This window comes from Triticum aestivum, chromosome 7B (assembly GCF_018294505.1).
Source record: "Triticum aestivum cultivar Chinese Spring chromosome 7B, IWGSC CS RefSeq v2.1, whole genome shotgun sequence".
Lineage (NCBI taxonomy): Eukaryota > Viridiplantae > Streptophyta > Magnoliopsida > Poales > Poaceae > Triticum > Triticum aestivum.
This window is the reverse complement of record NC_057813.1, coordinates 452,524,166-452,547,546: the sequence shown is the minus strand read 5'-3', so window position 1 is coordinate 452,547,546 and position 23,381 is coordinate 452,524,166. Positions and strand designations below refer to the sequence as shown.

Below are 23,381 nucleotides of genomic sequence, written 5' to 3'. Positions count from 1 at the left end.
AGCCGGGTTGCCACAATTGTTTTAAAAAGTTAAAGAATATTTTTTTTGAAATGAGTTAAAGAACATCTTAATAAAACTATCAAAGAATTTCCCCTAAAATTTTTATCAAAGAAAATATTTTTTTGAGACAAATCAAAGAAAACAGTTAGATAAAGAAAAACAAAAAACAAAGAAGAAAACAATTGACAGTACAACGGCGCCTGCCGTTCCCCCGAAAGAGAAGTCGCCGCTTCTCGTGTTAGTTGTCCCGTACAGTAGCCTAGTTTACCCGCCTGGCTGGGAGTGGGATCATCCACCGACCACCGCCGGGTCGACTCTCCTCCTCCCAGATCTCCCCGTCCATGAAGTGCCACTCGGTGGCCGCGCTCTGGTCGCCGTCGCCGCCTTCCCACCACATCACCGCCGTCGCGGCCACCCCCGCCGCGCTCTTCACCGGCGCCGCTGACGGCACCGTCCTCCACTGGCCCCTCCCTCCTTCCCCGCCCTTCTGTCCACGCCCCTCCTCCCTCCTCTGCGCTCACGCCGCGGCCATCACTGCCCTCTGCCCCCTCCCCTCCCCCGCCTCCCTCCTCGTCTCCTGCACTGCCGGCGTCCTATCCCTCTTCTCCGCCTCCGCCCCCCTCCGCTGCCTCCGCCGCCGCTCGCTCCCGCCCTGGGCCGGCTCCCCTTCCCTCGTCGAGCTCCTCCCCACCACCACCTCCTCCTCCGCTTCGTCGAACCCCCGGGTCGCGATTCTCTGCCACCCCCACGACGACGGCCACGCCCACCGCCACGTGTCCGCACTTGTGGTCGTCGACGCCCGCACCCTCGCAGTCCTTCACACCGCCTTCCACGGGGCCCTCTCCGTCGCACTCCCGAGGGCGATCGCGCTCACGGTCTGCAGCGATGACAATGCCGTCAGTGTTGTGCTGGCTGACGCGCAAGGGCGGGCGCAGATGGTGCCCGTGGTGGAGGTCGCGGCCGTCGAGGGTGACTCGCCGAGGCGGCTCAGCGTGAGTTCCTTGTCTAGCTTTGCACCTGCAGAGGCGCCGGATGGTACGGTGGAGGCCGTGGCGTTATCGGACGACGGGAAGGTCGTTGCCTTGGTGCTGAAGACGAGCTGTTTGTTGAAATGCGTTGTCGAGGGTTCCGTGCTGGGTGAGGTGTCTCTGGCGAACACTTCGCTATGCAAGGAGGGGGAAACAGGAGTCAAGGGCTGCCTTTCTGGAGGGTTTTTTCTCCACGGAGGGGAGTGGGGAGGCCCTCACTCTGAGGAAGGCACTGTGGTCAGGAGCTTGGTGTTGTGGAGCAGCAATGGTGGTGCCATGGTGTACAAGGTTGCTGTTGGTACTCCTCCATTGTTTGGGTGTGAGGCTGTATGTGAAGTTCCTGGTATTTCATCCGAGCAGGGAGAAATGCCAGTAATTCAATATTGCCAGATGGGCAACTGTCTTATTAGGATGGAATCCCGTCCGTATAAGATTGGTGGTTCCTTGTTTTGGAAACCGTTCATCTCCATATGGTCTATGGATCAACTAGATTTGAGTATTGCAACGAACACAGAGAGCCCACCTTTGAGCAAAGTTCTTGGAGAAGGCAGTCTTCAGGGAGAAGAATTTAGGTCAGAGCTCTCTAATTCACTACCCAAGTCAGACAATGGAGTGGAAATAAGTTCACAGATATGCTCAGCATACATCAATGGATCGGGAAAGCATGGAAGGACCGTATCTTCTTCGATGGTACTTTCCGAGGATTCTTATGCTCCATATGCCATAGTTTATGGTTTCCATAATGGTGACATAGAAGTTATTCGATTTCTCAATCTGTTGCCAGCGGCACAATTTGGTAGCGGAGGGGTTTACCCACATATTTCTGAAAGATTTTTCTTGGGGCACAAGGGAGCAATTCTTTGCTTGGCTGCACACCACATGCATGCCCACTCTGACTCTAGAAGCTTTCGACGAGCACTCATATCGGGGAGTTTGGATTGTACGATTCGTGTCTGGGATCTTGATGCCGGCACCCTCCTTTCTGTGATGCATCACCATGTTGCGGCGGTTAAGCAAATAATACTACCACCAGCTTGTACTCATCAGCCTTGGGATGATTGTTTTGTTTCTGTTGGAGAAGATGGCCTTGTAGCACTTGTTTCTCTTCAAACCATGCGTGTCGAGAGGATGTTTCCTGGGCATTCTTGTTATCCATCAATGGTTGCTTGGGATGGAGTAAAAGGGTACATTGCTTGTTTATGCCGTAGTCTGCACTCTTGTAATGACGTGGGCAGCATATTGTATATATGGGATATGAAAACAGGTGCTCGAGACCGAATTATTAGAGGGACAACATCTCAATCAGTATTTGAACACTTCTGTAGGGGCATTTCCAAAAATTCAGTTACTGGTGGCATCTTGGGAGGGACAACTTCAGCATCTTCCTTACTTGTTCCAATTTTGAAAGGCACCCAGTCTCCTGCAAATAGAAATGGGATGAACATCTCATCTATACCAACGAACCATCACAGTGCTGCAGATTCCATAGCTTTGAGTGTCTCTGCTGCGCATGATGTGAAGGGGAAGACACCAGCTCCAGTTGATAGAGATAATTCTGCATATAGTTCAGGAAAATCTGGCTCTTCCCAGATAACAAACAAAAGAAGAAAGTACCCCATAAAGTGCTCATGTCCATATCCCGGCATTGCAAGTCTGAGATTTGACCTCACTGCAATTATGTCCGCACAAGGCATGTCAAACAGCAATAGTGATAGGCAGTTGAGAGATCATCTTTGTGGTGATGCTAACAAGGAAACTACGCCACCTGGAGCTTTAAATAATACTTCCGGGATCCTAGAAATGGATAGCCCATCTAGAGAGTCATTGGAAGGGCAATTACTTCGATTTAGTCTCTGTTTTCTGCATTTGTGGGATGTTGATTGTGAGCTGGACAAATTACTTGTGGATGAGATGCAAGTTTGCAAGCCAGAAGGTTGTCATATAGCTACAGGGGTTGTAGGGGATAGAGGCTCGTTTACGGTGATGTTCCCAGGGAAAGAAGCCACTCTTGAGGTGGGCTGTTAACTTTCATTGTTGCTTCGCATTTAAGCACATTTGAAGTCTAAACATGATTATTTTCTTTTTCAGCTTTGGAAGTCCTCTGCTGAATTTTGTGCTATGAGGTCGCTGTCAATAGTTTCTCTTGCCCAACGCATGATCACATTATCTCGGTCTTGTACAAATGCTAGCAGGTACTGGGTCATCTGTTCATTTGCATTTCGCGCGGGTTCATATTCTGCATAGTGTGAGACTGGCATCTTTCATTTGGTTTGCTGGAACATTGCAGAAAATAACTTCTTTACAAAGAAAACATTGCAAAAATAAAACGTGCGGAAATCTTGAACGGGTTTGGGTATGTTTTCAGCATCTCTGTATTGCACTAGTAATTCAACCAATGATTCTTAAGTTCGACCTGTGAGCACCAAATGTTTGGGAACTCTTTTGTAGTTTGGTTAATCAGCATTTGTATTGTACCACTTCCTGGTTGCCATATCAAATATTTAGTTACTTTTCACAGTTGTGATAAATATGGTTCTTTGTTACTTTAAAGATAGCATCAAATTCATGTCTTCCATTTTTCTCATCTACGCTGCGTGTCTATCTGCAGTGCCTTGGCAGCTTTTTATACAAGACACTTTGCTGAGAAAGTCCCAGATATAAAGCCCCCATCCCTCCAGGTTCTACTACATTTATTGCACATTGTTTCTTTCAGTCTTATGAAATTCTTCTTTTATGAAAGCAATTTCTTTGATTATCTTTATTGCATGAAGAAAAACATAAGGTGGAGTTATATTTTTGTTGTTGCAGTGGCGTGTAGGAAATTAATTGATAATAGGTGATATTCTACATATAGGTGAAGACTTAATTAATATCTGTGATACTCCCAGCCTAGTTGGCTAGTTTGGCTGGGCCATGAGGTGTTACAGCATCAAGATATTGCCCTCATCTCTTGTGTTTGCCGTGGGTTACGCCAGTGTGATTTTGGAATGCAGGGCGCTAGGGTCCATTAAATAGACACAAGACAACAAATAGATTGGGTCTCGATGTACAAAATATGGTTATGGTTAGGACCACTGCGCACTTGTCCTGATCAGCCACTAAGATTGTATGTGACGTCCTGATCCGTATGGTTAAGTTCCGTGTGTATAGCCCTCTAGGAACAAGAGTAGGACAGGATTAACCCTTTGAAGGCATGCAACAAGACAAAATTTAGCTGTTTGTGCACATTTGGGCCTTGGTGCATCACAATTTATTATCACATAAAAAATATTCTAGCATGTTCTCATACTTTCGAGTTCCAACCGGGTCACCAAAATAGATCCCCCCACCCCCGTGATGTTCATGCATAAATGTAAATGGTGCTGTGGTTTATTCTAGAGCCGTATTCACATACATAAGAGATACTTCAGGACCAAATAAATGTCCTTAGATGCATTCCAGATAGTTTGCCTTTTCCGGATCTATCACCTTAGTAGCAGATGCAACTGCCATGTTCTGTAAACCTGGTTACGGTGATATCCATTACCTTTTATAAACCACATGTGTTTTTAGAGTTTGCATGTGTAAATTATAATCTCTAATTCTCTATAGTTTATAGTTGCAATGCTGAATTTATTGTAGTATGATACGAATGCCAATTGAAACAAAACTTATGGATTAATGCCAGCCCATGATTTGGATCAATTATTATATTGCTAAATGACTGATTACAGTTGCATCTGTATTTCACATATTCCGGTTGCTACAATACAGGTGCATCAGTTTACAGATTAATTTGGAGCACTACATGTCCATGTTTTATAATTTTCATCCCTATAAGTTAAACCTTATTTAGCCTTGCGGTGAGCTTATCTTTGTAGTGCCATGATCTGTAAATTAGATTCTTTTGAACTCACCTTATCATGCATCATTGTTGGGGAGACATGATGGATAGTGTTAATAAGAAATGGTGCATAATGGGAGGAGTATACCCTACGGGTGTGGACACACCGAGTCGACCAAAGAGTGTCTAGGGAACCCCGGGGCTGCACCCAATCATGCCAAACTAGTAACTCGGAGGAGATAAGGATGAACACACTATTTCCAGGATCTTATTGTTGCAAGAGATATATTCCTTGTAACCATGCAAGATCGGATTGCATCTTATCATCCTGATGATAGTTACGTTGCTACCGGAGAAGGCAGGCCTATTATAGAAGTCTCGACGGCCCTCGTCGAAGATCATCTTGAGCCGCGATGCTATACTCGCATGACCTAGTTTTCTCAGATCCAATCTACACTCTGGAATCTCTCATTCATCAATACACATCCGAGGGCTTGAGCCTGGTAAAGCATCGTGTCTCCATTGTCTCAGACAAGATCTCTTAGGGTACCACCCCTCTCTCTACTGTTCTCCACAACTCCTTGGTAGATCATCAGATCGGCGGTGAATCATTCGTCGACGAATGGGGTCAGCATATTTCGAAATTTCCCTTTCATTGGAAACTATTGATCACTTGGTTAGTATGCTAGCTTTGCTTCTATTCTGGCAAGGGCTTGAATGACCAACTGCTTTTGTTCTACCTATAAAGGGTAACCCTGTGACTTGTCAGAAATTCACTTAAGCATTTATTATAGGAAACAAAGCAATGTGTCTTGGTATTCTGTTGCACTTCTGCATACTTTTATTTTCTTCCTAAATACATGAAAGCACCACCATCTTTTTGTAACTTAGTGATATGTATTTTTCCAGCTTCTGGTGAGCTTTTGGCAACATCCTTCTGAACATGTGCGAATGGCTGCCCGCTCCTTATTTCACTGCTCAGCTCCTCGCTCTGTTCCACAACCCCTCCGTGTACAGAGAAATAAAATTCCTGACCACTTGTCTTTATCTGATCATATGGACAAGCTTATCCCAGAGATGCAGAGTGCCTCAATATCTAGTTATGGACAGTTGAAGGTGGATGGTGAAAATCTTGACAGGGATGATGATGATACTTCTCAAATAATCTCATGGCTGGAATCATTTGAGAATCAGGAGTGGCTATCTTGGATTGGAGGAACAAGCCAGGATGCAGTGGCATCAAATATCATTGTTGCAGCTGCTTTCGTTGTTTGGTACCCAAGCATTGTGAAAGTTAAGCTTGCAAAGTTGGTTGTCAATCAACTAATCAAATTAGTTATGTCGATGAATGATCGTTACAGTTCAACTGCAGCTGAACTTCTAGCGGAGGGAATGGAAAGCACATGGAAAGCATGTTTGGGGACTGACATCACTCATTTCTTGAGTGACGTCCTTTTCCAAATTGAGTGTCTAAGTAGTGCACCTTCTAGCAATGTCATCTATAAAACTGCAGTTGCTGTTACAATGAGGGAGGCATTAGTTGGCACCCTTCTACCAAGCTTGGCTATGGCTGACATAATGGGATTTTTTGGTGTAATAGAAAGTCAAATTTGGGCTACTTCATCTGATTCACCTGTTCACGTAGTCTCACTCAAAACTCTCATCCGAGTACTTCGAGGCTGTCCAAAGGCCCTGGCTCCTTATCTTGACAAGGTATGCATTCTTTCCTCATTGTACACATTGTAATTTTTTTATACAGAGTTATTGTAATCACTAAGAATTGGTTAAGTTCCAAGTTCGAGGCTTCTCGAAGTTGCAGCAAAATTGGTAGTATGTGATTTCTACAAAAGGGGAAAATCTCCCATGTACCTTCCTATTTTTTGTGTTTGTTTGCAAAGTTCCAGTAGAAGACCATGGAAATGTTCCAATATTGTTTAGATGCTCTATTTTTATGCGACAGCTATTTATTTGAACTTTTCTTATCAAGTTGTCTAGTACCTCAGTGAGATGTCATTCCCAAACATTATATATGTATTAAAATGTCTTATGTCCAAAAGAAAAACATTTCTTTGTTGTGCAGGCAATCAGCTATATCCTACACACGATGGATCCAAGCAATTTAATAATGCGTAAAGCTTGCATTATCAGCTCAATGATGGCTCTAAGAGAAATTGCCCGTGTATTTCCAATGGTTGCTCTCAATGAGACAATGACAAGATTAGCTGTTGGTGATGCTATTGGAGAGATTCACAGTGCCACAATTCGTGTTTATGACATAGAAAGGTACAGTCTTCAAGTTGCAGAAAGTTGTTATCATAGAGCTGCTAAATTATACATCATCAAATGGCATATGCTGACTTCACAAAGTTCATTGTATAGTGTATACTCATGGAATCTACCGGTTGATAATTTTCTTGAGATTAGAATATTTTGAAGTTCTTTTGAAATGTATTTTGTTTCTTTAGGCCCAAATAATAAGGTAAAATTTCTGCACAATTCGTTTTAAATGAAACGTATGCTATTAATTGTTTGTAGCACTCTTGGTGATTTGTTATCATACAGAACCGCGAGTTCTCACCAAAAATGAATTTGAACTCAGAGACACCATGCTAATTCGTACTTTCATCATGTACATTTTTCCTTCTTTTGTTTGCAGTGTCACAAAAATAAGGATTCTCGATGCATGTGGACCACCAGGTCTTCCAAGCTTTCTCAAAGGACCATCGGATACAACAACAACCATACTGATAACAGCTTTGAGTTTCTCACCAGATGGAGAGGTTTGATATTGCTATTTTCATAACAGTCAGAATGCTTTCAATAAAATACGCATATGATATATGAATATATTACGCTTGTAGCTTGTGCTGGCCTAAGATTACCTCTCAACTTGTTAGTGTATATGTATATTTCATTCTTTCTCCAGTCCATTGATTCTATACAAATCATATCACTCATGTCCAAACTGAGTATTAAGTATTTACTAGATTTTATTGAACCTGACATTCCATGTTACCATTTTTGGTGTGTTTGATACTACCTCCAGGCAAAACTAATCAAATAGATGTTGATAAGCATTTCTTCTGAAATTAGCTACATGAAATGTCACATGCATATTTGGTATTGAATTGTTTTGCTTTTCATATCATCATCGTATTCCTCTCATCTTATTAACATACTCTATTAGATAAGAATCGGATATCAAATTTGTGTTTCAGAGACCATGCAAAACATAAACAACATAGAGCACGAGTAAAATGCTCTTCATATTCCCCATGGAGCTGTAGAAGCTCTAGTCTATGGTTTAATTATGACACATTTAATATAATTTATCAACCTATGTGTTTCCTTTTTGCTATGTATATATATATCGTTGTTATAATAGGAGTAAGCCATTGATTTAACTTTATTATGGATACATCATTACAATATCATGTTCACTCTGGCACTACAAACAGACACACGGCATTAGTTTACGTAAGAGCTGATCCTATGACACCAAATGATCACTAGTTTAAATAGAATGAAATTATCCTATCTTGTACTCCCTATTAGTTTAAATAGGGAGTAGTAACTATCCTAGATGGCTTATTATCGACCGTAGGAAACATTTATGGTATCTTCTTTACCCAATAGATCATTATCCAGTAGCTACTTGGGGATATCTATTTTTCTTGTCTAAAGGGCTACATGGTTCTTCAATTTCTTAATTTGTATTCTTTGTGATTTTATGCCTATGGAAATGGGGTTATGGCAATCTGTTACATGAAATATGGATCGTGCTGAATGGGTTGCTATTTGTAGTAAAAAAGGTGGTAGCTTTGCTAAAAGATTGTGCTATATGACAAACATAATCTGCTTGCTTTAAGCTATAGTTTGTTTTTGAGATGTAAATCTTATACTCCCTCCGTTCCAAAATAGATCATCCAACTTTATACTAAAATTAGTACAATGTTGAGTCATCTATTTTGGAACGGAGGGAGTATATGGGAATCCAGAGTGTTTTGACAGTTATTTTACTCCTTTTTACCTAGGGCCTTGTCGCCTTTTCGGAGAACGGATTGATGATTAGATGGTGGTCTCTTGGTTCAGCCTGGTGGGAGAGGCTAAGCAGAAGCCTTACTCCTATTCAGTGCACAAAACTTATCTATGTTCCTCCATGGGAAGGATTTTCACCCAACTCAGCTCGCCTAAGTATTATTTCTAACATCTTGGGACATGATAAACATCAAAATTCAGAGGTATATTTTCTACCAGTTTCTTCCCAATGATTATGTTGTGTTGTTTTGGCATTGGTGAATATACTGGTAAGCATATTTATTTTGTAATTGTCAGTCTGGCCAGTTGCAGGTACAGCAAGTGCCACTCTTTCATAATGTTCTATGAACAAGGTGTAAAAATCTTTTCTGCCCCAAGCAACTGTGTTGCATCTCATATCTGTGTGCCTATTACCCTGATCGCAACTCTGAATATCTTAGACATAATCCCATCCCATGTGGTTCTAATTTGGATGATGGACTGTTTACACCACATCCCCCTTGCAAATGATTTTGCCCAATTATCTTGACTCTGGTCATAAGCAGGTTCTAATATCCTGTGGTCCATCCTGAAATGCGCCAATCAGGGTTTCGAAAACCTAAGCTGGCCCTAAAACTGAACCAGATGGCTCCGCATTTTGCCTATTTGCTTGACAAAAAGGCAGCCTTCCGATTTGAATTGGATTTGTTTGCAAAATCTACTGAATATATGTTGGAATGGCACTCATGCATGTTTCTACGGAAATTGTGATAAAATCCATTGTTTATGGAATCGAACTACCCTTTTGAACCTGTTATTGCTATTTTCTGGAACCTGGTGTTGACCAAGTCTTTGCATTTTTTACATCGTAAATAGTGGTAAGAAATTGGATTGAACAAACTGTATATAAACTGTACTTATGTGAAGAATAATTAGCGCATGAATGAGTGTTAAAGATATGTATCTATTGGTGAAGTAATCTGGCACCCTGAAATACGTCTAGATACATCTGTTTGAGCGACAACTAATATGGATCGGAGGGACTTATTGGAAGGGCAAGGGTGATGTTAATTAAGACTTAAAAGAGTCTTAAGCAGAAGTTTTTGTCTCTTTCCCATTTCATGCTTTCTACTTTTCTATTTTGTGTTTGATGTGAAGTGTCATCTTCAGTTCTTTTATCATCTATAATAGGCTGTGAACATACAATACTGGTTATATTTCATTCAAACTTGCCGATTATTGTTTTCGTCAATTTTCTTCATGTTGAATCTAAGGGAGTTACATTTGATATGTGTTTTGGTTCTGGGCTTTGCAGAGCAAGACGAGGGAACTAGATGAGGCTGATAATCTAAAACTGCTGTTACATAATCTTGACCTTTCTTACCGCCTTCATTGGGTTGGTGGAAAGACCATTAAACTTACAAGGCATGATCAGGACCTGGGTACATTTCAGTTGTGATTAAAAGATGAGTTATGGCTTGTTGATAGCTTATGTATCTGGTTGAGTTGCCTTGGAGTTTTACTAGGTAGATGTACTGAAGTCTGACGAGGGTGGCCCAAAGTAAAGCGAAGCCACCAAGTGACAGTCATATATCATGTAAGACACTTATCTTTGTCATCAATTATGAAACATATTCTTGCACATATTTGTATAAACAATACATTATATGTTTCCTAATACACTATTTGGAAAACCTGAACCCAAACGCAGCACCAACAGGATTGTTGATTACAATATTGCATGGAGGTCTCTGGAAGGAACAGTTCTGTTTCACCATCAGGCTATGCAGCATGCTTTCTGATTGACAGATCAAGTAGTGGCAACCTAAGGTAGTCTTAAGTTGGTCTCTTTCAGAAGTCTAAACTGGTGTCTGGTTCATGCCCCTGTTAAACTTGTTGGTCTCCGACCTTTCATTTAATCTAACTTTATACTCATGCTTGATGTTAAGAGTTAAGACACAAGATGAAAAGTGTGATGAAATATTACGAGAGACCTGTTCCTTAAAAGTTCCAATCAGATCTAGGTTCAAGCAGTCTGATATCGGACATGGATTTTTGGAACATGGGTACACACGCACCCTTATGAACAGTTTTGATTCTCTTTTGGTAACATACATGGTCGAGTGTTCTACTCACATGTGAAGTTTTGCAAAGAAATGACATCCGTGGTATTTTGGGTAAAAAAGGCAAAATCGGTGCTATAAAAAAGACCATGTTTCAACTTTCTTTCAAGCAATTTGGAGGTCTGATTTTGTTTTCTTTGCCAAGAATACTACCGATGTCATTTCTTTACGAAACTTCACATGTGAGTAGAGAAGTTGACCAAGTTTGTTAACCTAGAAAATCGGAATTCTTTGATTTTCTTTTTTGCTATTTTAAAATGTTACTGTTCATAGGAGGTGTGTGTGGACCCATGTTCACCATTGTATTTTCGGATATTTGGCTAGATGAATTAGTCATGTATAGAATCAATTACTCATGCACTCCAATTATTATTTTTTACTTAAGTAAGATTGAATTAGCGATTGTCAATCGCCTCAGACAATTCAGTCTTTGCCAAGTTGCCTGTGCTGACAATTTTCCTGAAACGTAGCTCATAATGCATTCATCCTGCAGTATCGTTAGTGGGAACTGTCGAGAGTCAGGAGCTTCTCTCCGTTAACTATCAGCTGACAGCTTGAAGATTTGAAGGATCAGACTCTGGTATTAATTTGCTTGAGTTGTAGTCACACATCTTTCTTCATTCTGCTGCTTGTCATCAGCGTTGTACTACCATCACAGATACCTACCGCCTGAAGATTTGGACTTGGTAGTGTTGAGATGACAGGCACCAAAGGGACATTTCACCAAACTAGTACTCCCTCCGTTCGGAATTACTTGTCGTAGAAATGGATGTATCTAGATGTATTTTAGTTCTAGATACATCCATTTCCAAGACAAGTAATTCCGAACGGAGGGAGTAATACTTCTATAACTGAATATAGTTAAATCTTGATTTACTGGCAAGGCATATTTTCAGGCTTATGTAAGGGAATGTACAACTGAGGTTGATATAAAGTGTTGAAGAATTTGCCTGACAAGAACGCTGTATAGTGTAAAATGTAAATGATTGTGCCTGTACAGGTTCTTTTTGGCATTTTACACCCATGTAAGAATAATTCGTTCTGGACTTGTGTAATGGTTTTAGATGGGCAGAAGTTAGAAGAACTTTTGTTCTCTTTCTTGGAAGGTTAGACAGAAGAGGATGCTTGCAGGAATAGAAACGGCAAGCAATTTCCTAAACACCACACCACTAAGCTTCACTACCATTTTAGCTTTGTAGGTTGTTGTATTGTCTACTTAAGCTTCCTCTTTTTTCCTATAATTATTTGATACTCCCTCAGTTTCATAATATAAGATGTTATTACAACCAATATGTATATCTGTTGTAATAACATCTTATATTATGGAACGGAGGGAGTACTTGCGTAGCAAGATCATCTTGTGGCAAATCCTCAACATGGCTCTTTTCCTGATCCTAAACTAACCCAATGGAACTTGCTTAACACCATTATCTAGACAAGTTTCAAACTAGTAAAGTACTCGTATATCCTTGGGATAAATAAGAAGGGTGGGCTAAGAGCATCTATGTAACATCCCAAAATTCTAAATTTTGGAATGTTATAAATTTTGGAATGTTATAAACAAATAGATAGTTTTGATTGATTGTTTGATTGATTGACTGAAAGTGAGTGAATTTGAAACTTTTTGAAAGTTAAATGAGAGGGAATAAAAGGACTTTCCCAAACTTTCATTTCCTTTTCTGATCTTCATGAATTCAAATTCTTTTCAAATACAAAACCCATGAGCGAAGATGATATGACTTCTTCCATTAAATTGAATGAAAGGGTATTTGAAAATATTTAAATTTCATTTGGAAATATTTCAATTCATACACTTCAAGCAACTCAATGATTTTCATGAGAGAAGATAGAATGACTTCTTCAAAACATATGAAATATGAGTTGGGAGTTTAAAATGATCAAATTTAAAGTCCTTTTGAAATTATTTTTTCAATTTGGAGTTATTTGGATTTTATGCAAATTAGTTTTCTCCGAAAATAAAATATATGGAAATTAGGGTAAAATGATTCCCTACATCAGAAAATTGGAGAGAAATAAATTTGAATTAATTTTAGTAATTTTAAAATGATTTTTATTGAATTTTATTAGAGCAGTAGCACTGTTTGAATTATTTAAATCAGTGAGAATTTTATTTGATGCTAGAGAAATGTTCATGCTGTAGGAAATAAGTTTCTGAAAATTGTGATATATTATATGCCTATATATTATTTTACTTCTCTTGTTTTTTTTATTGTGTTTGTCGGTGTTTTTAAAAAAAACTTTCTCTCCACCTAGTGGGCCGGCCCAGCCCAGCGCCGCGCCCTGCTTGTCCCCGAGCTCGGGACGGACTCCCGCACCTGCACGGCATCGCCGCCGTACGCCGCCCGGACTCCGCGTCCGCCTCGCGCCCCCCTCCACGCAACCCCGTGCCGCCTCTCTGCCCCTCTGTAAATACCAGAGCGCCGCCCCGGATCCCCCTCTCTCTCCTCTCGCGCCGCTGCCCTTGCGCCGCATCTCGCCGCCGCCGGCGAGATCCACCGCCGCCGCCCCGCTCCGTTCCGCCTCCCCCCTCGACCACCGTCGACATCGCCATCGCCTTCACCTCGATGAGCCGCGCCTCCTCGTGGTCTCGCCCAAGCTAGAGAGCGACCGGAGCCGCCTCCCCGCTCGTAGCCGCCGCCGCCGCCGACGTCGCCCGCCGCCGCGGTACCCCTCTTCGCCTCTCGTCCGTTGGATTCAGATCCAACGGATTAGATCCGTCCGTTTTTTCTCAATCTAGCGAACGGTTCGTTCGTTAGCATTCATTAACGAACGTTCGCTTCTTAGTTATTTTTTTTCTGTTATTTTCGGCCAGGGACCCGTTTGTGAATAGTTTATTTACAGAATAGTCCCTGTTTTTCAAACGATCATTACTTTTTACTCGTTAGTCCAAATCCAACGAAACCAACGCCCACTTCTTCGTTATGATCTCCTCTATCCAGTAAAACAACTTAAACATGTTTTCGAAAGTTTAAAATTTGTATTTCAAATAGTTTAGTATTTGATCTTCGTTTGATCATAACTTGAGTTTTATAACTCCGTTTGAGTTGATTCTTTTTGCAAATCAAAGCTCTTGACCTAAACTTTATGATAAGGCCAAATTCACATAATTTTGGTACTGTTAGAAATTGTTTTATGTTGCAAGAGTTATTCGCTTGGTTTTGATGTTTTCCGAATCGTACTCTTCGTTCTTTCCGATCCTTTGAGTGATTGCTTATGTGTGGTTATTATTGCTTACTCACGATAGATTGACCGGAGTGTGACGAATAGAACTATCAAGAGTTTTGAAATCATCTTCATCAACATTGCAGGCAAGTTCACACTTTGATCATATCCCTTTCATACCCAATTTTTATGCATTAGTTTCAACCCTCAAACATTGCATGAGTAGGATTGATAACATGTGGGTATTGGAAAGTAGTTGATGAGGTAGGAATCTATTGCCCTGTTTATTACCAAACCCTCGGGAGTTACTTGTACGTTTGCTTATTATGCCATGCTATGCTAGTAGACGTGGATTGGGTGAGTGAATTTCCATGACAGATGTGAGATTGTTAATTAATGGTTTATTTAAGGTGGCAACTTTAATACACATCTGGGTGGATTGAGGCACTTGGGTATTCCAGGATTGCCTGTTTGTTTTTGGACCACCACCCAGGCTCAAAGGGATCATAAGATTATTCATGCTAGAAACTTCCGTGTGCAGCCACATGCTATTATGGGCTCTAGCATAGTTGACTAAGTCGTGCGAACTCTTACAGTGGTAGACTAGCAGATGTAGGGGAAAGTAGGTGTACATGTCTACCCATCGTAAGGTGCCAGCGCTTCTGAAAGACTATGTCTCGGTCATCCGTTTTTCAAACACCATGTAGTGCGAGAAAACCAACAGAGGAGACCGAGTCGTGTGGGGAAAAGTGCGCAAACCTCTGCAGAGTGTATAAACTAATCATGATTAGCCGTGTCCCCGGTTATGGATGTTTTGAGTATCTAGTACTTGGATTATCATGTGAATCTCATCATGTTACTTTAATTAATATTGTTGGGTTTTTAATGATGATATTTAATTGGGATTGAGAATGCTGTCAACCATTCTCAATGTTTAACAACCACCATGATAGTTAAATAAAACTTATTCCTTTGCAGTAGGGAAAAATTTGCTTTACGCAAAACTGTAACCATAGAGCTTTTCCACCAGCCAAATATGCATGTAGTGATAGCCATTTATTCATCATTGCTTTATAGTGTGAATTTGCCAGTGCATTCAATGTACTGACCCTCTGTGGCTGCAACGTCTCATGTTACAGGAATCTTACGACGAGTAAGTGTTATGTTAGGGTTACGATTTCTGCACTCAACTTTGTCGTTGGTGTTGATGGGAATCCACAACCTTGTTACTTCTGCTATTTTGGATTGAGATAATAGTATTTACGTTACTTTATACATGTGATTTACCTCTGTTATAAATCCTCGAGTACTGTGTGTGTCAGCATACCGATCCAGGGATGACACTTAAGCACAGAGACTTGATCCATTCGGGTCGGGTCGCTACAAGATGGTATCAGAGCACATGTTGACTGTAGGACGTGACCCTAGAAACTGGCAAGCCCATAGGAAAGATTTTCTCTACAACTTTCTTTTCAAAAGATCTTTTACCTCTCTTCTCTTCTGAGCTTATTCAAATATTCCCTTTTAGTGAGACCATACCCCTTTCCCCTTTTGACCCCTCGAAGATTCGAATGATGAGACCACTCCAAGAAGGACCAGATATCGGACAACTAGGACCACTTCGGAATGAAGAGGATTTTATCGAGCATTATAATGATAGAAACTACGACAGATAAAGACTTCGAAGACTAGGAGAATATGAAGAATTTCCAGATTTGGTATGACCAAGGAATGGCTACACTTATGGAACTTGACAGACTATGGAAGCTGTCAATACCCGAGATCAAGGTGTATCGAAGAAAGACCGGAACATGAAGCATTAGAACTCAAAGTTTTGTCAAGAAAACCCTAAGGCAGGAGATATCAACTATGGAATAAAAGTTCATGTCAATGACCAGGGCAGAAATATGGATATCCAAGATGTTATCGCTCTCTTATGCTATCATTACCGTGTTGAGTTAAGCATGCATTCCTTCGGAAGTATTGGATGGTAGAAGGCTGATGGAGCATTTGTCAGCAAAGGATGCAATTTTAACCTTAGCTGGTGCATCACCAGGATCTGGAGTATTATATGAACAAGTTTAAGATGGACCTTCAGGAAGCTGTATTTGACAAGGAGGCAATTCGTGAAGAACTCAGGAACCAGAAGCTGAAAGTAGCCAAGCTGGAGGAGCAAAACCTCGAGATACCAGAGATTCGTCAGGAACTGAAAGACAGTAGGACCATGGTTCATGCCAAGGATGTTGAAACCCAGAAGTTTGGAACGCAACTCCAAAAATATTAAAGGACGTCATGATAGACTTTGCGACAACAGAGATGATCTGGCAAAAGAACTTGAGTAGGACAAGCATGATCGGAAGAAGCCATCGGAGACATGAACAAGAATCGAAGAGTTTGATGACTTTGAAGATTTATTGACCATTAGAAGCCCAAACCCCTATTATATACCTGCGTTAGATGCAACGATTGTGAGCTGTCATTTGTTTGATGTTTTTCCGACAGCCACAAATAAAATCTATCTTTTCAAAACTTTTGTTTGTATTGTGTGTATCCCTCTCTATCTCTCTTATCCCACCCCAAAACCCATGGACTCCATAGAGGATGAATGGAGATGAGCTTGTATTGTCTGGACCAATGAGTCAATTGGAGACAGACCAATGGATTCAGAACATGGAGGATCACATGAAGAATAACCCTATAGTCAGAAAGGATATGGCCCAGCATGCTCTTCCGTTCTTTGAAAGAGGTGTTGCTACCTGGTGGAGGATGTACCAAACCATCAATGGATGGTTTGGGAAGAATTTAAGTTGACTCTGCTAAAGTCTCAGCTTATGTCCCAGAAGTTGAAGCCTTATGGAAATGATATGGAGAAAGTGCATGCAAGCTTTGTGGAGAAATAGGACACAACCATAAAGTACACCAGGATGAATACCCTCATAAGTGGGGGATTACCAAAGGAGTTAGCCGAGGATCTCAGGGAACTTCGGTTGGAGATTGTTCCCAAAGGTTTTGTTGCAGCAATGGAAGTTCAGTCTACATTGTTGGGAAAGATCCGTGAAGCTCAGAAGGATGACAAAGAGATTGCTGAGGTAAAAGAGAGAATGAGCAAAGGAAAGGCCAAAGGTTTTCGTAAGGATGAGCATGACACCTTATGGTTCGAGGACTGTGTATATGTGCCCAATAATGCAAAGATCAGGAAGTTAATACTTCAGGAGGCTCATGACTCACCATACTCGATTCACCCTGGAAACACCAAGATGTATTTGGTTTTGAAGGAGCATTTCTGGTGGACTGGTATGAAGAAGGATATTGCGGAGTATGTAGTCGTAGGTGATGTATGCCAGAGAGAGTAAGAGCAGAGCATCAGAAGCCAGCAGGATTACTACAGCCTATGCCGATACCCGAATGGAAGTGGGATAAGCTTGGCATGGATTTCATTACCGGATTTACTAGAACCCGATCGGGATATGATTCTATCTGGGTAGTAGTTGATTCGCTTGACCAAAGTGGCTCACTTTATCCCAATGAAAACCACCTATACAAGTGCGAAGTTGGCCAAGATATTTTTGACCAGGATCGTATGTCTGCATGGAGTTCCGAGGACCATCGTATCAGATAGAGGAACACAGTTTACCTCAAAGTTTTGGAATCATCTGCACCACACTTTGGGTACTAGGCTAGAGTTCAATACAGCCTTTCATCCGCAGACAAATGGATAGACCGGGAGAGTCAATCAGATTCTGGAGGACATGTTGAGAGCGTGTGCGCTAGATTATGGATCTAGTAGGGATGATAATCTACCTTATGCGGAGTTCTCATACAACACCAGTTACCAAGCCAGTTTGAAGATGACCCCTTTTGAAGCGTTGTATGGGAGAAGGAGCCCGACACCATTGATGTGGGATGAAGTTGGAGACCGTTAGTTGTTTGGATAAAGTGTGATCAAGGATTCAGAAGAGAATGTTAAGTTGCTTCGAGATAGACTGAAGGTAGCTCAGTCCTGGTAGAAGAGTTATGCAGACTCAAAAACGCAAGGAGGAAGTCTATGAAATTGGAGACAGAGCATGTCTTCGTGTGTCCCCTCTGCGAAGAGTTAAACGATCTGGAGTTAAGGGAAAGTTAGCCTCGAGATTTGTAGGACCATACCGAGTTTGGAGCGTATGTGAGAAGTGGCCAACAAGTTGGAGTCACCCGAAGGACTGTCAGGAGTTCATGATGTTTCACAGTTGAAGAAGTGCCATGCAGAGATGGCCAATATTCCCCTGTGAGAACCCTTGACCCCTGGGAAAAGATAACGATGTTCCATGAAGTGGACTATGGAAAATATAAGTACGAGTTTTGTCTCGATATGTTGGATACCCCAAAAGTATGGAGAGATGAAGTACTATTGGATATAAAGGAGGTATAAGGTTTGTAATAAGGAGCAATTGTAACTGCATGACGAGATGGAGTAAACGCGTTTTAGTTTGGTACCAACGGAAGGAAGGGAGACAGTACAATTGGATGGATTTAAGAATGCCAAGAAGCTGGATGTTGGAATAATGATCACTTGCCCCGATGACGAGTTCAAGGTTTACAAGTGATGAGATGGGCCATAACCCACAGCCCCAGGACCTACCAAGAATCAAGCACCTTCTTGATGAAGGAAAAACCCTGGAAGAAGTTACGACTTTATCAACCGACGATTTTATAGGAGCAAACACAAAACCTGAGAGTTGTGAAGGAACGATAGATGTTTGGTTGGCTTGTAGAATCCATGGATTTATCCGAACTTGGTTCGTCGACAAGAGAAAATTCTGCAATGCTTGTGAGGATGACTGAGTGTTAGAATGCGAGATTCGCTAAACCATATACAAGGTAATGATTTGGGTGCGGGATGGATTGATCACCATACCGACTTACTATTATTGTTCGCCTTGCCATGCGGGATGGTAAATCTGAGTGACTTACCTATAGTAGAGAGACGATGATCAAAACCTTGTTTAAACCTTAGAATGGTATAGGTATTTTCCCTTGTACAAGGCAGCTGTTGCCAAACGTAGGTCATACGGTGAGGTTCAACCCAGACCCGTTTCCTGCAGGAGAAACCATAAATTGTTGACCACCATGAGATATCGATATTTGTTTAGTATTGGCGCCAGATCGTCAGATAAGAACCAGTCATGGAATAACCTTACCAAGATGAAAGGACAAGAAGAACTGCGGTAAAGGTTATGCCACCACCGGAAGAGCCCAGAGAAGGAATTTTCCAGAAGATCTAAGAAGACCGACACTATCAGGAATAAGGATGGACTATATGAGTTTTGATGGAACTGTAACAATGCTTCTAAGGGTGGTAACACCCCAGACCCCTGTGACGATCGATGGATTTCGAGAAGACCCCCCTACCCTAACCTATTTCTTGCTAGCCTCTCCGAATCTCGAGGACGAGATTCATTTTAAGGGTGGTAGGTTTGTAACATCCCAAAATTCTAAATTTTGGAATGTTATGAACAAATAGATAGTTTTGATTGATTGTTTGATTGATTAACTGAAAGTGAGTGAATTCGAAACTTTTTGAAAGTTAAATGAGAGGGAATAAAAGGACTTTCCCAAACTTTCATTTCCTTTTCTGATCTTGATGAATTCAAATTCTTTTCAAATACAAAACCCTTGAGCGAAGATGATATGACTTCTTCCATTAAATTGAATGAAAGGGTATTTGAAAATATTTGAATTTCATTTGGAAATATTTCAATTCATACACTTCAAGCAACTCAATGATTTTCATGAGAGAAGATAGAATGACTTCTTCAAAACATATGAAATATGAGTTGGGAGTTTAAAAGGATCAAATTTAAAGTCCTTTTGAAATTACTTTTTCAATTTGGAGTTATTTGGATTTTATTCAAATTAGTTTTCTCTGAAAATAAAATATATGGAAATTAGGGTAAAATGATTCCCTACATCAGAAAATTGGAGAGAAATAAATTTGAATTAATTTTGGTAATTTTAAAATGATTTTTATTGGATTTTATTAGAGCAGTAGCACTGTTTGAATTATTTAAATTAGTGAGAATTTTATTTGATGCTAGAGAAATGTTCACGCTGTAGGAAATAAGTTTCTGAATATTCTGATATATTATATGCCTATATATTATTTTACTTCTCTTGTTTTTTATTGTGTTTGTCGGTGTTAAAAAAAACTTTCTCTCCACCTACTGGGCCGGCCCAGCCCAGCGCCGCGACCTGCTCGTCCCCGAGCTCGGGACGAACTCCCGCACCTGCACGGCATCGCCGCCGCCGTATGCCGCCCGGACTCCGCGTCCGCCTCGCGCCCCCTCCTCCACGTAACCCCGTGTCGCCTCTCCGCCCCTCCATAAATACCGAAGTGCTGCCCCGGATCCCCCTCTCTCTCCTCTCGCGCCGCATCCCGCCGCTGCCGCCGCCCCGCTCCGTTCCGCCCCCCCCTCGACCACCGTCGACACCGCCATCGCCTTCACCTCGACGAGCCGCGCCTCCCCGTGGTCTCGCCCAAGCTAGAGAGCGACCGGAGCCGCCTCCCCGCTCGCCGCCGCCGCCGCCGCTGCCGTCTTCCTCGCCGTCGACGTCGCCCGCCGCCGCGGTACCCCTCTTCGCCTCCCGTCCGTTGGATTCAGATCCAACGGATTAGATCCGTCCATTTTTTTCTCAATCTAGCGAATGGTTTGTTCGTTAGCATTCATTAAGGAACGTTCGCTTCTTAGTTATTTTTCTTTTTCTGTTATTTTCGGCCAGGGACCCATTTGTGAATAGTTTATTTACAGAATAGTCCATGTTTTTCAAATGATCATTAATTTTTACTCGTTAGTCCAAATCCAACGAAACCAACGCCCACTTCTTCATTATGATCTCCTCTATCCAGTAAAACAACTTAAACATGTTTTTGAAAGTTTAAAATTGGAATTTCAAACAGTTTAGTATTTGATCTTCGTTTGATCATAACTTGAGTTTTATAACTCCGTTTGTGTTGATTCTTTTTGCAAATCAAAGCTCTTGACCTAAACTTTCTGATAAGGCGAAATTCACATAATTTTGATACTGTTAGAAATTGTTTTATGTTGCAAGAGTTATTCGCTTGGTTTTGATGTTTTCCGAATCGTACTCTTCGTTCTTTCCGATCCTTTGAGTGATTGCTTATGTGTGGTTATTATTGCTTGCTCACGATAGATTGACCGGAGTGTGACGAATAGAACTATCAAGAGTTTTGAAATCATCTTCATCAACATTGCAGTCAAGTTCACACTTTGATCATATCCCTTTTCATATCCAATTTTTATGCATTAGTTTCAACCCTCAAACATTGCATGAGTAGGATTGATAACATGTTGGTATTGGGAAGTAGTTGATGAGGTAGGAACCTATTGCCCTGTTTATTACCAAACCCTCAGGAGTTACTTGCACGTTTGCTTATTATGCCATGCTATGCTAGTAGACGTGGATTGGGTGAGTGAATTTCCATGACAGATGTGAGAATGTTAATTAATGGTTTATTTAAGGTGGCAACTTTAATACACATACTTGGGTATTCCAGGATTGCCTATTTGTTTTTGGACCGCCACCCAGGCTCAAAGGGATCATAAGATTATTCATGCTAGAAACTTCCGTGTGCAGCCACATGCTATTATGGGCTCTAGCATAGTTGACTAAGTCGTGTGAACTCTTACAGTGGTAGACTAGCAGATGTAGGGGAAAGTAGGTGTACAAGTCTACCCATCGTAAGTTGCTAGCACTTCTGAAAGACTATGTCTCGGTTATCCATATCTCAAACACCATGTAGTGCGAGAAAACCAACGGAGGAGATCGAGTCATGCAGGGAAAAGTGCGCAAACCTCTGGAGAGTGTATAAACTAATCATGATTAGTTGTGTCCCCGGTTATGGACGTTTTGAGTATCTAGTATTTTGATTATCATGTGAATCTCATCATGTTACTTTAATTAATATTGTTGGGTTTTTAATGATGATATTTAATTGGGATTGAGAATGCTGTCAACCATTCTCAATGTTTAACAACCACCATGATAGTTAAATAAAACTTATTCCTTTGCAGTAGGGAAAATTTGCTTTATGCAAAACTGTAACCATAGAGCTTTTCCACCAGCCAAATATGCATGTAGTGATAGCCATTTATTCATCATTGCTCTACAGTGTGAATTTGCCAGTGCATTCAATGTACTGACCCTCTGTGGTTGCAACGTCTCATGTTGCAGGAATCTTACGACGAGTATGTGTTACGTTAGGGTTACGATTTCTACACTGAACTTTGTCGTTGGTGTTGATGGGAATCCACAACCTTGTTACTTCCGCTATTTTGGATTGAGGTAATAATATTTACGTTACTTTATACATGTGATTTACCTCTGTTATAAATCCTTGAGTACTGTGTGTGTCAGCATACCGATCCAGGGATGACACTTAAGCACAGAGACTTGATCCATTTGGGTTGGGTCGCTACAATCTACCGCCACGATTATCAAATCCGATGCTTTATACAATACGTGGACGCGTGCAAATTCTTCCCTGCACAGCCGCGTACCTCATATCGGACATCCTATATTTATACTACGCATGTACATATATCAAACAATGGACATAAATCTGCATCAGGACAAAGAAATCTGCATCAAACGGACAACGAAATGCACATAAATCCACTTTACATCATCCAAAAGATCACCATAGTTCATCACCGAGGAGGTTCTAAACTTAAACAACGAAAAAACGATAATAGTTAACAGAGGAGGAGCATCTTCACCACTTCCTCGCCGGCCCTTTGCCCTTCCGGTCACCAGCACAACTGTAGGTGTGCGGCAGGTGGTGGATCGTCCGAGTTGGAGCCATGGTTGTCCTTGTCGTTTGAGGAGGAATCGGAGATGGCGATCAACCACTTCATCCGTCGGACGGCTCAGTCCCGTTGCCGCTGCTTCTGCCGCCTCGCGCTCCGACTGCTCAATGGCTAGCCGGAGCACCTTGGCCTTCTTCCTTCAAAGCCAGCGAGCGTCCGTCTCTGCCATCGTAAGCGAAAGATGGTAGACCCGATCGAGGAGCCGCTTCTAATTGTCGGGCACCGCCACATCCCTCTCCCTTGCCCGTTGCCTCTCGCGGTGGGCGACGCGTGCCTCCGATTCCGGCGTGCGGGCCGGCGGAGCAAGCACTAGCACCCACCACTGCCCTTTTGGAGTAGCGGC

The 23,381-nt window shown here is 41.7% G+C and overlaps 1 protein-coding gene across 2 annotated transcripts; it reads left to right on the top strand.

Moving 5' to 3' along the window:
- Positions 1-244: 244 nt before the first annotated feature.
- Positions 245-12,075, top strand: LOC123160758 (uncharacterized). Of its 2 annotated transcripts, XM_044578596.1 has the most exons (11): positions 245-3,041; positions 3,117-3,220; positions 3,637-3,706; positions 5,761-6,564; positions 6,932-7,134; positions 7,508-7,631; positions 8,886-9,092; positions 10,184-10,465; positions 10,580-10,698; positions 11,485-11,571; positions 11,650-12,075. In XM_044578596.1, exons 1-8 carry the CDS (start codon positions 342-344, stop codon positions 10,325-10,327), a joined length of 4,356 nt encoding a protein of 1,451 aa, XP_044434531.1. In that variant the 5' UTR covers positions 245-341; the 3' UTR covers positions 10,328-10,465; positions 10,580-10,698; positions 11,485-11,571; positions 11,650-12,075. The 2 variants fall into 2 exon arrangements, with proteins under 2 accessions (XP_044434531.1, XP_044434530.1); XM_044578595.1 differs by having other exon boundaries at positions 11,485-12,075.
- Positions 12,076-23,381: the final 11,306 nt, after the last annotated feature.